This window comes from Harpegnathos saltator, unplaced genomic scaffold (genome assembly GCF_003227715.2).
Source record: "Harpegnathos saltator strain DR-91 unplaced genomic scaffold, Hsal_v8.6 scaffold71, whole genome shotgun sequence".
Classification (NCBI taxonomy): Eukaryota; Metazoa; Arthropoda; class Insecta; order Hymenoptera; family Formicidae; genus Harpegnathos; species Harpegnathos saltator.
Window position 1 is genome coordinate 1,282,575 of NW_020230549.1, and position 17,937 is coordinate 1,300,511.

Genomic DNA, 17,937 nt, shown 5'->3' on the forward strand with positions numbered 1-17,937 from the left:
GATAGTCGGTAGAAAGCCCACGAGAATTCGTATTTCTCTATTCTTCCAAGTACTGCCATTGCCAATGCTGATGATTTCTTACTTCTAATCACGCTGATGACAAAACTAAATTCTCGCGGCATAATTACGATTACGGCGAGACCGCGCGCGTATATCTCTACTAACTGTAATACTCCGTAATAATTTATTAACATTGAGTTTAGGACACACGGTGCGTGTAGTGATGACGGTCGGGGTGCCGCTGGCGCGACGGGAACGCTCTGTTGGAACTGGTGCACGCGCTTCTTCGTGTTCGAGGAGGCGTTCGCTTGGAATTCACGGCATCTCGAGGCGTCGCACGTCTCGGGACGCGCGAGTTTTCGCGAACGTCTCGTACGTACGGAGTGTCGCGTTGCATCACGGAGCATCGCGAGTGTTTTATTAACGGTAAAAGCGATAACGAACGAACTGTTAAAGGTGTCCGAATTTCATATGAAAGAAAAGAGAGAAAGAGAAAAGAAAATCATACACTGTTGTGTACCGCGCGGAAGCTTAGTCACGTTTCAAATAATTTATCGAACTTCAACGTAATGCGTAAGTTCCTCCTACTCTTAGGTTACCTACGAAAGGGCATGTTATCGAGAGATATCGATTAACGTTTACTATGTTACTTTTACGTCTATTGTATTGTATAATCAACATTATCTCTGTATTATCTCTAGCTATTTATTATATCGATTTGACGAGAAATAGTCGTCGTGTATCCATGGATTTTTGTCAATCTCCACTCTAGACGGTGACATTCGCTTCTTTTCTTTTTTATTTTCTTTCGGAACATGAGAAACGGAGATATGTTACTTTGGTGTTCGATTGCCTCCATTGAGTGTGAATGTGAAGCGAGATTTTATAGCTATTTTTTTTTTTCTTGCGTGCGCCTCTTCCGCGTCATATTTTCGTAATGATATAATATTGTCATCACAACCACCCATATGTGAATGAGAAAAGTTGTCAGAGAGCGAGACAGCTCCAAATCTCGTCGTGACACTCGCGCGTAACAGTTATTGATTGGGAAGTAGCGAGTAATTGTAATACGTTAAAATAACTACATGTTATACTCGAGTCACACAGCGCACGAGGAGCTTTGGAACTGGAAAGTAGGTAGTTTAACATAATCGACTCAACAGTATTATATGTCTCACAATTGTTCACGTATTTTTTTTCCTTTTCTTTTTTCTTTTTTTTTCTTTTTTTTTTTGCGCCAAATCAGTTCACTCTGTCTCGCAATTGCATCGGGATAGTTCGGGCTTATCGTTCATCAGGCTAACTTTTAGGTACACGTGCAAACAAACGATTGAACGCAACAATGTAATGACGCTTAGCGTGACGGACAGTACACACACGAGCGACAATTGTCGGCGCTGATTGCCGACTTGGTTTGTAATTATAAAAGCGTGCGTTTAATTTTAAATTACTTTTAAATCGGTTGTCCACCATAATCGACAGTCGATTGTGGTCCAATATTTATGAAATGTTATTGTTGTATAATGCGCGACTTACAATTTATTTGAATTTTCGTCGGAGACAAAAAGGGGAAGAAAATAATCGTACATTTTGCATGTATCTAAGAGGCATATCGGGTGGATTGTAAATCCAAACTATATCCTGCATATATTTTCATTCCTTTGACACGTTTCAAGTTGCGAACAACTTTTACGTGCAAACACACTATCGTCGATATGATCTTGTCTTGATTATTTCGCGCACGTAAATGCACACGCTATATTCGTGGACCTTGAAAAAATTTCACCGATGCTACACATCTCTATCGATGGACAGGATTGATAATTGACTAATTATTTGTCGTTGTACGCGATAGTCGCTCACTTTTGTATGATAATACGAAGTTGAAAGGAAGTGATACAAAAGCGAAGAGAGCAACAATAGAGAAAACTAATGTCTTATGTGTATATCTGGTACATGCAACTCGTGTCATAATAATTAAGACTCTCATATAACGAGCGGAAAGATTGTTAAAAATATTACGAGATGGAAAAAAGTACAGTGGAGAAAGAAAGAAAGAAGAAAAAAATGTATATAGAAATATGAATTTAAATTACTATCGCACATAATTGTATCTAATTAATAATTATTTAATATATTGCAAATATAAATGGTACAGATCCTGTGTCGTTTGATTACATATTCGATCGGCTCCCAATTTAGGAAAAAAACTTGATTGTATAAGTTTATTTCTATAATTAAATGTATGTTTAAGTTGCAATTAAATGCACGATGAAGAAATAATTATCTAAAGAGTAGAGAGAGAGGTAACTTGTATGAAGATTCAATTCCATCATAACGCGCGCATGCCTGCATATTTAAAAAAGAACATGGCGGTTCTGCTTCAGTTACATTATCGGTGGTTTATACTTTGTTCCTTACGCTTTTTGCCGAGCAAACCTAAATATTCAGGTATTTTATTTTATTGGCAAAAGATATAAGAGAGTAAAGTCTGTTAATTCTAGACATAGTTTTGTAGGTTACGTACATCTAAATGATCGTAAAGATTTTAGAAATTATCGAATCTTTCCATTGCAGTGGTGTTCCCCATTATCAATCTCTTTTCTTTTTTCTTCAAAAAAACTTTAATCCACCTGTTTTATTCTGTAGAGTTTGAGGAAGTGTACATAGTAAAACAGAACTGCAATACGAACGCTGAAGAAGAGCGTCCCTAACCTATCCTAACCTATAGAACTTGCGAAAGACGAGTCAAGCATGTCACGTCGCGATACTAATAACGACAGTATGAATAATCTGCTACATGAGAAGAGTATTGATCTGGAAAACTGCAGGAAACTAGTTAAGTCGTATATCGACTTGGTGAGTTTCGTTAAATAAAATAAAATAATAAATCTAATGAGAAATCGCAAGCACGAGACCACTGTATTTGTTTTTTCAGCATCTGTACAGTGCTGCTTTATTTTGGGCTGACAAAGTATTGTCACTGAGCAATGAAGATCCAAAGGATGTGTGCACTTTGGCGCATTGTATGTATCTTATGAAACAGTATCATCGTGCTGCACATCTTATAAGGAGACATGGTTTAGAAAAGGTATTTTTTCAATAAGAAACAATATCTTTTCAGTAATTACACAATGATAAATTAATAGCTTATAATAAATTTAATAATCCACTAACACAGACTGATGTAATGTGTTACTATTTAACTGTGAGGAGCCTGTTAGAAGCTAAGGAATATAATGAAGCACTTCAGGTTATTAGTGAATCTGAAATATGTACAAATATGACACAATCAGGTATTACCTTTACCGATCGTATGGATATTCTTCAGGATGCTCCAAAGAATGTAAGTATATTCATATTTGTACACAGTATATATAAATTTGCAGAGTTACAGTGTATGCATTATAATGTATAACTTTATTATAATTTTTTCATAGGTTCAGAGTGCAATATTATATGTGAAAGGAAGAGTATATGAAGCTATGGACAACAGAGCAGTAGCAACAGAATTTTATAAACAAGCCTTGCAATGTGATGTCTATTCGTATCAGGCATTTGAAGCTTTGGTGCAAAATCAAATGCTCTCAGCTGCTGAAGGTATTGATATTTTGATTAGATGCGGTATATTGTTAAAACAAACTTATACATATGTAATAACCAAATTGTTGCTTCAGAGAGGGAACTCCTGGAATCGCTACCTTTTGCTGAACAATGTACTGAGGGTGAAACAGAACTTTTGCGACTACTCTATGAGAGTAAACTAAAGAAGTATCAAGAACCAAACAAGAAACAATCATTAATTACATGTAGTGTAATGGGAATTTGCATTACTGATAGATTAGCAGATAATTTGGATATGGAAGTCACAAAAGCTGAAAGATTATATTACAATTGTGAATATCATCAATGTTTCGCACTTACAGAAAAGTAAGTTATATTCTTGCTGTGATACTGTCTTCGCATTTCTTAACGAATTGTAACATGAAATATTTTTATACGCAGAATCTTGAGGAAAGATCCATACCACAATTCCTGCCTTCCGGTACACATTGCCTGTTTAGTTGAACTAAAAAAGACTAATGGTAAGTTTATATTTCGTCGTGATAAGTGAACAGCGTTAACGATTGAACTTTATTTCACAGCTTTATTTTATCTGGCACATAAATTAGTTGACTTGTACCCAGAAATGGCATTGGCATGGTTTGCAGTTGGATGTTATTATTACAGCATAGGTAAATAATTATTTTATAATTATTGAACAGCAAAAGAAAAAACTTGAAAATTGTATATATAAAAGAATAAGTTGAAGCTTATTAGCATTCTTATTTTCAAGATAAAAGCGACCAAGCAAGGAGATATCTGGCAAAGGCCACGGCGTTAGATAGACTCTTTGGTCCTGCTTGGTTAGCATATGGACATTCATTTGCGGTAGAAAATGAACACGATCAAGCAATGGCCGCTTATTTCAAGGCGTCGCAACTAATGAAAGGTTGCCATTTGCCGCTTTTATACATTGGATTAGAGTGCGGTTTGACAAATAATATAAAATTGGCCGACAAGTTCTTTCAGCAAGCTCAAGGAATAGCGCCAAACGATCCGTTTGTGATACATGAGATGGGCGTCATATGTTTCTACAATTTGGAGTAAGTTTTATTGATTACAAATATCACATGTAAATGCTATTTTCATTCGCGTAATGTACTGACCCGAATGACCATAAATCATTCACACATATTAAACGCATTATAGAACATATGTAAACTAAATATTGAAACATTCGCAGTTACAAAAACGCGGAACGATTATTCAAGGAAGCAATGAAGAGAATCCAAGGCGATCCCAAAGACGTACTCTTGCCTAGCAAATGGGAAGCTCTATTGAATAATTTAGGTCACACATGTAGAAAGATGAAGAAGTACGAGGAGGCGTTAGGGTATCATCAACAAGCATTAGTTCTGGATCCCCTAAATCCGTCTACTTATTCGGCGATTGGATATATTCATGCGCTAACGGGTAACACCCAAGAGGCAGTGGACGCTTTTCATCGAGCACTCGGTCTTAGAAGGGACGACACGTTCACCACGACTATGTTGGGCTACGTGATGGAACAATTGATCGATGAGACACCGCCGTATCCAGGCACGTTACATACAGTTGAGCGTTCGGAGTCGTAGGAGTCGTGGAAGGAAAAAAGCTTTAGACAAAGAGAATATCTGATATTTATTTATTCTTCCGCTTTTTACTTCATAAAGCAAATTGCAATCTAGATATTCCCTTCCTCGTAATGGATTCTTTAATTATTATTTGTCAAGCCGCATTCTAATACAACTTGGAATGGAATGGTATAATTTGCTCACAGATCAAATTTTTTCAGACGCACCCACGGAAATACCAAAATATAAATCTCCGAATAACGAAGTTAGCCTGTCTGCAGAAAACTCCAGTAATGTAGGCACCTCTGACGATCAAAACATCGATAAATTAAGGATGAATCTATTTTCTGGGTGGGGAGAGAATTCCAGCAAAGGAGAAAATAATACGTCAGATAAGCTGGAACGTTCACAACATGTCTCTCTCGTTAATTACTCAACCAGCGACACTTCCGAGGTCGAAATGTTAGACTCTTCGACCGCGCATATAGAGTATAATTAAATGCGCTTCTTTACAGTCTGTTCATTCGTCGTAAAACAAAGTAGTTTAAGTTTCGCTTGAAATATACACAGTTTCAGGCACAAAATCGTCAATGTAAATAGTGTACATACTTTTTGTACATATTCTAATTTTTATACACCTCATAAAGCGACGGACTTACGACAAAATTGTTAACATTATCGGTAATTTATCGACCTCTAACGAAGTAAGTGTAGTTTAAGAAATAAAAATGTAAAAATAAATTTAACCTACTCTACAATTTACAAATCGACCGAAATATTGAATATACGAAGAGTAATCAGAATGTCTCTTTAACTTTGAAACCAAGTATGCTTTTATCTGAGCTTCAACGAAGCAGTATTCAATTTTGCCGCAAATCGAACTATACATATATATATATATATATATATATATATATTCTCATAATTTACAACACCCTCCGCTGAAATCCTTGATTCTTATTTCGAAAAAAAAAAATGTAAGAAGTATGAGCAAAGGTTGCGTTCCAATAGCGCAACGATTGGGGTAATTGACTTCTGGAAGACATACACCACTGGTACCGCACTAAAAGCAGTATACAGCAGTCATCGATGATTCTCACTGCACGGTTGTACAACCGTTGTGTTTTCCGTATGCAGCCAAAAAATGATCACGTTTGCGCGACATTCAAAAGCTACGAAGAGCGTGCATGCGTACGAGAAAGAAAGAGTGAGTGAGAGAGAGAGAGAGAGAGAGAAAGAGAACGAGTGCGCGAAAGTGGAGTACTTCAGCTCATTCGGGGTGCAGCGGAGAATGTGGAAGAATGGGCGTTCCGTTTTCGTCGTCGGCACTAAAATCGAGTCGCGCAAGAACCCGGAACGCGCATTATCCCGCTTATATCGGGCGAAACGGCGACAACCGCAGAGTGTTGTCAGTGGTCGGCGCTTGAATCACCCGGGGCGGTCCTCTAAAGTCGCCCCCTTACCATCACCGCTACCGTTACCGTCGCCACCACCGCCACCGCCGTCGTCGCCGCCGCCGCTGTCGTCGTCGTCGCGCGTGTTTGTCATCATTCGCGCGTAACTTCTCGCGACACGCGCGACGTCGAGAAATTACTATTCGTATTACAGTCGCGTCGCGTTGTTGTTAAGCCGATCGTCGAGTCGCGGCTCTCACTCGCTCGTGTCCGTCGAGGCCGTGCGAGAGCGAGCGAGCCGACATCTCCCACGTAATCGTCCGGTCGTCGCATCATCCTGCGAGTCCTCGCTGCCTCCTCGCGACAGGACCCACCGCGAATCGCTACGGAGATGCCCATGTTGATGCAGCCGGTAAGTTTCAATCGTATTGCGCGATTCACGCCGATCTCAGTTCTCGTTCTCTCTCTCTCTCTCTCTCTCTCTCTCTCTCGCGATCGCGATCGCGTTAACTCGCGGGACTCGGACTCGCGTTGGATTCATCTTCGACGCAGATCGTTATCGCGGTTATCTTCTCGTGCGCCCTTGGTATATCATGTAAGGCTTTCGTTTGTGCTCGTTTCAATGGAGAAATTCATAGAGTCGCGAGCTTCAGGGATAGAGAGAGAGAGAGAGAGAGAGAGAGAGAAAGAGAGTTAGAAAAGGACCGGGGGAGGAGAAGAAAAAGAGAGATAGCAAAGTTCGGAGCGAAAGCCGATCGGTATTCGCCTTCCACGCCCGGCGATTACGATCGTTGCTCTCGCTGCCGGCGATCCTGCTCTCTCGCGCCACCCTCTCGTCTCTTAGCGCGCGTCTCTCGGCGCTCGTTTATTAATTCGAGACCATGTCGACCACGGGACATACGTACGCGATGGAATGTGTCCTGCGTCGCGCGAACGTAAATAAACACGCGACATGTTGGAGTCGCGCGATATATCGTGCGAGGATCTTATATCCTCGCGAATGTATTCGTAAACGCGCCCCCTCGGAGATTCCGTCGAAAAGATTGGCACACGCGCGAGGTTACGCGAGAGGGTGAAAGGGCGAGAGACCGAGCGAGCGAGCGAGCGAGAGAGAGGTAGATAGGAAGAGATCAATGTACCGCGCGCGATTGCCAAAAATCTGGGTCGATCGATCGGCAAGGAACGAACCGACTAAAATTGCGGAGTATCTGATAATCGACGCGTCGCCTCGCTTGTGCTCAATCAAGCTCTAATCATTGATGGAGGATCGGCGCTCGGTAGTTTGCCCCGGTGTAAACCTAACCGGCGTGACTCGTCGTGTTTTTCGTATCCTTGCATTATCGTCGTCCCCCGCTGTCATGCCGGAATTGTCGGTCGAAACGTTACGTTCGTTCCTGTAGTTGGTGCTAATCAACTTATTATCGCGCGCGCGCGTGTGCGCGTGTGCGTACGTGGCGTTACAACTCGCCGGGCGTCGAGTTATGCTCGATCTCGCCCCGGCGAGAGCGGAAAGAAAGTACGTGTTAGTCTCCGTCGGCGTTTTCGCCGAATGTTTCTAGCAATGGCGGATCACACATACACACACACACACATACACACACACACACACACGCCGCCGCTCTCCGCCGTGTGTTCTCGTCGCCGGCCGATAACCGTTATTATCTGTTCACTCTCGGTTTCTCGGCGGCTTCCCTCACACGGGAGGACGGGCAAAAATCCGGACGACCGGAGAAGCGAAGGAGAAGAAGCCCCCGTCGCGCGCGCGGTCCCCTTCCGCGAGCGAGCGAGCGAGCGAGCGAAAGGGGTTTCTCGCGAGAAGAGCTCGCACCACCACCACGTCGCACACCGCGTGACGTAAACACCGCGGACGATACGATCGTCGCGTGTACAACGCGTGTCGGCGGTTGCCGCGGCGGAATTTGCGTTCAAAAGTAAATTCCGGGAAAGCCGTGGAATGTGTCCCGATACGCCCGGGAATCCGGAGGAATTTTTTTTCGTAAATTCCAAACGCGGCCCGGGAGCGCGTGACGCGTCCTTCAGGCCCTGTTTGTGCGGCGCTCGCGCGCAGTACGTCCGCGTCGCTCGTAAAGGCTGGGAGCTGCTCTCGCCGGAGACACGGCGCGAACACAGCGCGATTTCGAAGTCATTCCGGAACGGAGCGGAGCGGAGCGAGCGAGCGAGCTTCCTCTCCTTCTCCGGCGGGGCGACGCGGCCTCGGTTAACACGCGGACGAAAATACGCAGGTAATCGCGCGAGTCGAACGATTCGTGAGTCGAACCTGCCTGTTCCTATCGGCGCTGATTCAACCTTTAACCCGAGTTGAGAAGCCTCGGTCTCCCGAGCTGAGCTGAGAGTCGGGTTAAGCTTGATCTCGACGAGCCGGTGGAAACGGCACGAGCGGGTTCGCTAGTTGATGTACCATGCGTTCTGGATTGCGTCATTAATCGCCACGCGATGATTTACGTTTGTCCGTACGAGTGACGTTTCGCCGCGATACTCCGGATTGAACGGCGATTGAAGTCGCGCTCTCGTTTTGGCTCTCCCTTTCGCGAAAAGAGCGAAAAGAGTTCGCGCGTGCGTTTGCTTCGTTTAGCTGGTGATCTCCGAGGTGTTCTCGTCGCTCGCCTGCGACTCGGGAACGGCTGCCTGGATCCGGATTTCGGGATCCGCTCTCGGCTCTCGAATTATTCATTGATCTGTTCGTGAATATTAACCGGCGAATGTCGGCTTTGCAGTCGGACCTTTCGCTGGTAAGCGAGGAGACCGACAAGACGGAACTTGGATTCGATCGAGGCGCATCGATGAGCCAGCCGGATCCGATGCATCAGCAGGACTCGATGCAGAATCGAGAGCGCAGCAAGCTGTTGCTGCGGAAGATCAACCAGAACCGCGAGCGGGAGCGCGGAAAGGAGCGCGATCAGGAGCGCGAGAGGTTGCATCAGTTGCAGTCGCTCAACAATCTGCTGCTGGACCTACCGCCGCCGCTCACGCATCTCTCCAGTTACTCCCAAGAGGCTTCCTCGTCGCAATCCGACAAGAACGTTAACAACACTGACGGTAAGACATGCGCCGGCATGTTTTTTTTTTTTAATTCGATCCTCGACATCAGGCTCCACTGGACCCGAGCAATCCCGGCTTTCCAATTCTCCGATTCGAGCAGTTGAGTCTAATTATTTGTAATAATTGCATGAGAATTGATCTCGTGACTTTTGTTCTTTCTTGAAAAACTTATGCAAAGAACAGGAGAATCTATTCGTTTTATTTCTCAGTAGAGCAAAACTCATTGTCTTGTAATTATTACAAAACATCAAGGTACATCAAGGGTTTATTCTGCTTGCTTGTTCGGCTGAACGCGAAAATATTAGAGGTACCGGAAAGTCTTTTCGTTTTTCCGTGTCTTTCGCTTGGTTCAAACGCTGCCATTTTCCAAGAGTAAGTTCGATCTTGATGAAAGTTGATACACACAACGAGGAGAAATGATGTTAACCAACTTGTTGGTATTTAAATTAATTCTGAATTGAAATTAAGAACCTGTCCTATAATCACGAAAGGCTTTAAAGTACGAAAAGACTCCGATAGATACGATTGTATAAAATTGTATCTCCGTCGTTTATAAATTCTGTCCTTTCCACTAATCGCTCCTCTTTTCTGTTTCTTTCCCAGGCGACAGCGCGATCTCGGATATGTTCGGACTGGGTTTGCCCCGGGGATCGTTGATGGGAAGCCAATCGGCGGCGGTCGGCTCCCCGAGTTACCGTAATTATCAGTATTACAGCCCAGCGCAGGGATCTTCCTCTCAGCAGCAGCAGCAGCAGCAGCAGCAGCAGCATGAGGTAAAATCGCAGCTCGCGAACGACGCTCGAGGTGTGAACCCCGACGAGAGATTTGTCAGAAGCGAGGAGGAATATGCCGCCGACTGAATGCGCGTTTGCACGAAAACAGGCGCACGCTTTGTCCGGTCGTTTGAATAACACCGCTGGAACTGGGAACGCGCTGCAACGGAACAGAGACACTTAACGCGGCTTTTATTACGAATAGCGGATGAAATAGCGACGGAGAGTAGGTGGATTCGGTAGGAGTCGGCATGACTGGCGCATGGCGATAAGGTCACTGTCATACATACTGAGATACAAAGCGGCGATATGGAAATCCCGTTTCACTGACGCGCCGCGCCGCGCGCGATGATTAACGACGCGCTCGTTGATATTCACGAAGAAGATTCTCCGCTTCTTCGTATTACACGCTATTGCTCGCGCGAGTGCTAGCCGATATACGAGGCGGAACAACGCGTCCGACACACGAGCGCGATTCGACGAACCGCTGCTGCTGTATGTAATAGCTCCGGCGAGTTGCGAGTATTGCGTACAGAGCGGCGATAAAGATGACAAACGCAAAACATAAAGCGCACCGCCGAGGGCACTTATCACACGCGGTCGATGCAATAACCGGAACAATGATCATCCTCGTTGGAGTTACTCCAACTGCTCCATTTCGAGCGTGCCGCTTATTTTCCAAGCATTAGGTCGCGCCGGGAGCCTCGCTTGGAGAAGAAAGCGCACTTCACATATCCCGCGTGTCAAGTATTTCGCGTTAATTAGGAGAGACCGAAATCCGCGGCAGACCTTCGCGAATAAAGCTTCGCGCTCGCCCCGAGTACATCAGTTGCAATGAACGACGTGTTAGAAGGATGAGCCCAGCCGATGGCCGAGAATCCGTCGGTCTGAGCCAAACGGCTCTATTAGAACGCGCATCGTTTCTCTACGCTTTAATCTGAGCCGACGTTAACTCGATGGTCGTTTCAAAAGATCGCACTCCGGCTATTGTGCGATATTGCGTTTCAATTTGGATGTGCTCCAAGCATCTCGAAAAACACGCACGTGCGCGACGAGAACTTTCTGTTTTGACTGGCCTGCGCAATTTCGCTCTCTCGGCACACGCACACATACATAGCGAGGTCTTCGCACGTCTCTCGCGACTTCTTCTTATTAATTTATACGCCTCTCCTTGCAGTGTCATCGCAATCACAGTTTCTGCTCAAACTCCTCGACCCTGGATACTCCCAGCTCACCGAACTCGGTGACCGCTCCTGGCAGTCCCAGCACCCCCTGCAGCTTCACGTCGGATCGCTACAGCTATTCGTCCACTGCCAGCAACAGTACAAACACGCCGTCTTCGCCGACCAGCCGACCGTCGTTCCAGTATCCCGGTACTTCGTCATCGTCTACTGATTCGTCATACTACGGCCGCCCGATACGAGGCTGCTCCACACCGTACAGGTAAAGCAAGGAACCGCGGAAATAGATGATACGCAAAGCGAAAATTCCAGGGAAATGTATTTCGAATTGTAACATAAAAAGAGATATCAGGTGAATGTCCCAATTACTGATATCAGATATCTGTTTGTTGTTGATCTCAGTTACTCTTTCTCCAACTTCTCCAAAACTAAACTAAAAAGTAATAAAAAGAGGCCAGTAAAAAAGAGGTAAACCATCGTGTTGTTAATGATGCTTCCGTTATTTCTGAGGAAAATATACAGATCAACAATTGTGGAATCTTTCTATAAATTAGAAAAATGTAACACGATTAAAACCCCGAATGTTTGAGCTTCCCGACAAAGTGTCAACTTTGTGTCCCTCAGCTTTGGACCTGTATTATTATCGATAGATTAATTTCTCTTCACAATGATGTTACATGGTCATTAATTGGAACATTCATCATAGGAAATATTTCGAATATATTTCACGTATCATAAATATATACGCAACGGCAAAACGCGCAGAATTCTCCCGCTACGAGTCACGATTCTCGGTATTGTACAGCGACTGCGGCAGCCCGACGCTGGAATTCTCTCATCTTCTGGGATGTAACGGCTCGCGTTCCAACTCGCCGGCTGACTCGGAAGCAAGCGGCATCGGTAGCGCAGACGGTTCCTTATCCGACATAATAATGGTAAGTGTCTCTTTTCTGCGAAAAATTATTTCTCTCTTTCTCTTTCTCTCACTGCACGATTCTCCTTTACTGTCTGAATCAACGCGTCACGCGTCGTTTCTAATGTTATCGAAAATACTTATTCGCAGAACTGTTTGTCGCTGAATTCCTCGTCGAATTCTTGCTTCCCCCAGTCCTTGGACTCCATAATATCGGGGAAGGCGAACGCGTGCCCGAGCAATCGGACGGCGTTCGAGCGTATGGCTGTGAAAAAGTATTTGTCATCGTTACAGCAGAATCCAACAAATCCGCATTATTATCAACATCATCACGGGCTCGGGCAGACTCGCAGCAATTTTCTCAATTCTCTCTTGAACTATGAGAAAAATTGCTGTTCCGGCGGTCTCAATAGCGCCGCGCGTAGGTTGGCTCAACCGGTCTCGCTCGATCGGGTAGCACGCTCCCATCGAAATGCCGCTGGTGCGTATCAATGTCTGGAAGAAGTTTCAACAAGATAAATCTACAAGGAATAACCGTTGATTTCTCTCGAGAACTTAGACTGGCTTTTATTTACGCGATGATGATATTAATTACACGTCGGTCTCCGCGCGCGCCTTGTTTTGATTTTTATTTATTTTTCAGCACATTGTTATCCGACATGCACATGGAGCGGTTTTCTTCCGCAAAGCACCGAAGAACCGGTCGCTTATTCCCCTAAAGTGTTTCTGGGAGGAGTGCCGTGGGATGTTACAGAAACCATCCTGATCTCAACGTTCAAGCAATTCGGACCGGTCCGTGTTGAATGGCCAGCGAAAGCACCGTCCGCTCAGCCAAAAGGATACGCGTATATTATATTCGAATCAGAAAAACAGGTACTAAATCGTATCGTTAAGTTCATCCTACTTTACTTAATATTATTTAATCATCAGTCTCTGTTCTTGAAGAGTGAATTCATAGCTCACGAAAACATATAAATAATGTGCCTCCCTCAGGTCAGAGCGATGTTATCCTGTTGCACTCATGATATCACCAACGGCAAGAGATGGTATTACAAAATTATCTCGAAGCGTTCCAAACCGAAAGATGTATGTTAACCGACAGGACGTTGCACGTATATACCTGGAAGTATCATCAAGGCTGGATTTTTGTAGTCTTTATTTCACCGTTCCAGGTGCAAGTGATCCCATGGATCCTGGAGAATAGCAATTACGTCAAATCTTCATCGCAGAGACTCGATGCGCATAAAACAGTATTCGTCGGGGCGCTACACGGGATGCTAACGGCCGCAGGATTAGCGAAAGTCATGGATGATCTTTTCCATGGAGTCATTTATGCGGGTAACTGTCGCCGCCATTCGTGTAGCTATTCGGCGCCTTTGTGTTATGATTATTTGAAATTTGTTACGCGGAAGTCAATAATAATATACTACCGTAGGCATCGACACGGATAAGTATAAATATCCGATAGGATCCGGCCGTGTTACATTCAGTACGAAGCAGTCGTACTTCAAAGCGATCACCGCTTCATTCATTGAGATAAAGACTGACAAGTTTACGAAGAAGGTTGTATTTTATATATACATTGTATCATTCGTGTGTACGACAAGTGCTATATATTTATAACAACAACTGCGTATATTTTTACGTAAACATATGTTTTAGGTACAAGTAGATCCGTACATCGAAGAGTCGATATGCTCTGTGTGCGTCGTGCAGCAAGGACATTATTTCTGTCGCGACGTGGTATGAGAATTTTGAATTTTTTTACTTCAACTACCAGTGAAATTGTCTTTATTCCATTCGGAGAATTTCGCTTCTTCATTCTCTCTTGCGCCGGACTCCTCCTCCTTCGTTTTGAATGATACAATCAAGCTTGTTCGAACCTTTCGAATTGATAAATCATCCTTTCAGGCGTGCTTCCGATACTTCTGCCGTAGCTGCTGGCAGTGGCAACATTCCGTGGACTCGATGTCGCATCATACGCCTCTGACGCGGAACTCGAAGACAAATCAAGTGATAGGATTGAATCCGAACTTCGGAATGAACAGCTGTCCCCGTATGTCGAGCACGACGATGATCTAAAGAGCAATGTTCGAGGAGAGAAGAAACTCCATGTTTGCGCGCGGCCACAGTTCAGTACTCGCTTTACGTTCGCGCCGTTGTTCTCCTCTACTTTTTGTTCCTTTTGACTTCTTCGGTATACCGACGTTGCGCCGCCTGATCTCGAACATTAGGCAACAGGGTGCAGACTAAGTTTTTTTATCGCAGAGCCGCGGACAGCTGATCTGACGATATACAGGGGGCAGGCACATAGGGATTCATCGTCAGTTTTGGCTGCAAATGCAACGATTGGTTTATTATCGTTATCGTGCGTGCGAGGAGACATGATAGATATTGAAATCGTGTTTAACAGAAAGTTCCTATTGCGAACGCAGTTTTTACTACGTTCGAGCACTTTTATTTAGTACGCTCATTTATAGAAAGAAGGGAAAAGAAAGGGAGAGAAAGAGAGAGACGGGTTCTCTTGCCAATTTTTTTTCTTTTTATTGCGAAATAATATATTGTGCCAACAGTATGTTAGATTATGCCATGATCGTGCATTAAGAGCAAAAAAAACATATACACACAGGAGCGATTAACACCTGTGCACAACAAACACATATATATATATATATATACACACACACATACACACACACACACACACACACTTATGTATATGCGCGTGTTTACGCATATATCATAGACAGATGCACACATTTTTTCGTTAAAGTCGTGAGGGTTAAAATAGTTTTCACAGTGACAATAATTTTTTACGCGAGACGAAAAAGCTCCGTTATGGTAATTTGAGCTGGGCTCAATGAGATACGTAAGATTCTCAGGAAATCTATATAGCTTCATCATCATACGTTTAACGTGTGAATAAGAGAATATATTATGCTTAATTTATGAATTGTTACGATAATGCTAGAAAGATCATTCTAGAAAACGGTGTCTAAGTAATTATTGCGATAATTATTTGTCATTATTGCGCGCGTGATATATCCGATGTTAATGTGATATATAACTGGAGGCTCTTTCCGATTTGTATATTGTACAACTCGCTGAATCGTTCTTCCATTACGATACGGATTGTCGATGACGTTACACATTGTTAATTTTTACGTTAGATTACAATGTATCTCTTTACATCCGATTGCAGCGCAAGCAGCCGCGATCGATTAGCTCTTCTAACCGAAGCGAGCGGCTACCGCAGATGTGTTTCGCTCACACGGACTGTTTAACGGTTGACGAAATGGAGAAGTACACGGTCTACGATTCTCAGGCGCGGATTGTAGGGAATTGATTCATTTTTATTTTCATTTTTTTTTTTCCTTTTTGTTATGTATGAAGATGTTAAATCTTTTCTTTGAGTAAGGTTTCATCCTTCACCACGAATTTCTCCTGTTTTGATACGATTTTGTCGAATTAAAAATCATATTTTTGCAGATACATGTCCCACGTCTGTTTTTATTTTCACTTTTTTTCTTCTCACCATTCAGCTGTCGCCGTTACGCTCATCAGTGATTCTTCCCGTCTCTCATCGGTGCGTGACATCAAGACAGTCGGAGCGATTAGTTTTCACTATATGTTGCTTTTCAAAATAACGTTTAGTTACGTCGTAGTTGAATTTTAACGTTGCGTTACACGCGCTCGTTTGTTTTAGCGATGAATGATATATTGATACAATAATATAATGAGAATATTTTAACGCACTGAGTTGCCAAGGAAAAGTAGTAGTCTCGGTAGGAATAAAAAATTTATTCTCTCGGCCGCGATTTATCTATAACGAAGGTGCATTCGCACGAGGCTGCATCGTTAGACAACAAGCCCAAGACTGTTTCATCGGAGTGATAACGACGAGGCGGTTTGCACGCGACGGTTAAATACGAAGTGTAGCAAATATCCACTAAAGTGAAAAATACTTGGAGATAATACGCGATATATATTATATATCCCGTTAAGTATATCACATGTATATGATTCACAGATGACGATAATAACGTGGTTGCTACATATATAAGCGATTATTTAAAAAAAAAAAAGTGCTTTAAAACACGTCGACGAAGAATATTACGTATACACACGTCGATCACTCGATCACAAAGCTTCATGGATATATTTCGATGATATTTAATCTATGTAAACACGCTCTACGCGCGACAGCAGTATTATCCACTTCAATAGAGCAGATTTTATCGTAAACAAATTTTAACGACCCTCGTCTATACAGCGCGTTGTTTGAGAGAATTTCAATAAGTCGTGCCTTTTAAACGTAAACATCCTCATAGATTTTCTCCGAAATGGCGAACGTAAATTATTTTCTAATTGTTATTACTACGTAAAAATGAGCCCGAATCTTTGTGTAAGTTGTGACAATTACACGCGCCCGTCTGTATGGTGAGTCTTCGAAATTTTACGTTCGCGTTTAATCGAACGATCGATTCTCGCAGAACGATCAAAAAAGAAAGTCGTGGAGAACGTGTCTTTCGTTTTACCAGAATAGTTCATTTAATTGAGAAGATGTAAGCACGTGGGATTTCGAAAACTTGTGCAGGCACGGGTCCGCGTTCAATTATCAGCCGTGCTAAAATTCTGGGCCTTATTAGAGTCAGTCAGGGAAATCGTGAGGCTGGAGTCAATGTCAGATATCGTTGTATTTTCTAACGGTGTAGCCGATTAGTGTTCTTAATGATTTTATGAAACATGACCTATGTAGTAAAGAAATAGGAAGGGAGACAGTGAGAGAGTCATCGCTTTTATCCATTTTTATAACAATTATTAGACCTCTCGTTGAGAAATATTCTAGTGTCACGGTTATTCCCGCGTCACGATCACCCTGATCGACGCGTAGCAGAATTATTTATTATTATTACTGAAAGTGAAGACCATTGTCAGCGTGCATAAATGTTAAGCTTTTCAGGGAATCAGGTCGAGTGGCATAAATATATATATATATATATATATATATATATATACACATATATATACATATATATATATATATAGTCGAACAAATTTAATTAGAGTTAGAACGTTCGACGTCAGGTACAACCAAGCCTCGACTACAGACCGCATTGTAATAACGTAGATTACATCGTGGATAGATTCGAAGTACTTCGTTTTTCGTTCAGACGAGAAGTGCCTCTCCTATCCTTTAGCTTTTATTATATAACGTTTAAGAATGAATTCGTAATGACACGACGATTATACGACGATACTTGTTAACGACGTATGTGTAAAAAATAAGAAATTTTACGACACATTATCGCATGTAAACAACCGACAACTGATAGCCCAAAACCATTTAAAGAAATATTGACGAAGCTTCTGAAATATAAAAAAACAAAAATTTATATCCAATTATTATAAACCAAAAGTACCATATTTATTATTCACATTCAGCCCTAAATGTAACCA

At 43.0% G+C, this 17,937-nt stretch overlaps 2 protein-coding genes across 4 annotated transcripts; both read left to right on the forward strand.

Moving 5' to 3' along the window:
- The first annotated feature begins 2,286 nt into the window (after positions 1-2,286).
- Positions 2,287-5,959, forward strand: Cdc16 (cell division cycle protein 16). The gene is made up of 11 exons (XM_011155707.3): positions 2,287-2,451; positions 2,650-2,859; positions 2,939-3,091; positions 3,182-3,346; positions 3,441-3,600; positions 3,678-3,930; positions 4,006-4,085; positions 4,146-4,235; positions 4,337-4,646; positions 4,787-5,142; positions 5,378-5,959. The coding sequence occupies exons 2-11, from the start codon at positions 2,755-2,757 to the stop codon at positions 5,653-5,655; spliced, it is 1,950 nt and encodes a 649-aa protein (XP_011154009.1). The 5' UTR covers positions 2,287-2,451; positions 2,650-2,754; the 3' UTR covers positions 5,656-5,959.
- Positions 5,960-6,394: 435 nt separating this feature from the next.
- On the forward strand, positions 6,395-14,566 carry orb (polyadenylation element binding protein orb). Of its 3 annotated transcripts, none has more exons than XM_011155706.3 (12): positions 6,395-6,962; positions 9,286-9,607; positions 10,214-10,383; positions 11,561-11,826; positions 12,370-12,499; positions 12,775-12,958; positions 13,121-13,350; positions 13,471-13,563; positions 13,650-13,815; positions 13,913-14,040; positions 14,140-14,220; positions 14,389-14,566. In XM_011155706.3, exons 1-12 carry the CDS (start codon positions 6,942-6,944, stop codon positions 14,557-14,559), a joined length of 1,962 nt encoding a protein of 653 aa, XP_011154008.2. In that variant the 5' UTR covers positions 6,395-6,941; the 3' UTR covers positions 14,560-14,566. The 3 variants fall into 3 exon arrangements, with proteins under 3 accessions (XP_011154008.2, XP_011154005.2, XP_011154007.2); XM_011155703.3 differs by having other exon boundaries at positions 6,396-6,962; positions 12,628-12,958; XM_011155705.2 differs by lacking the exon at positions 6,395-6,962 and adding an exon at positions 8,616-8,793 and having other exon boundaries at positions 12,628-12,958.
- The last annotated feature ends 3,371 nt before the right edge of the window (positions 14,567-17,937 follow it).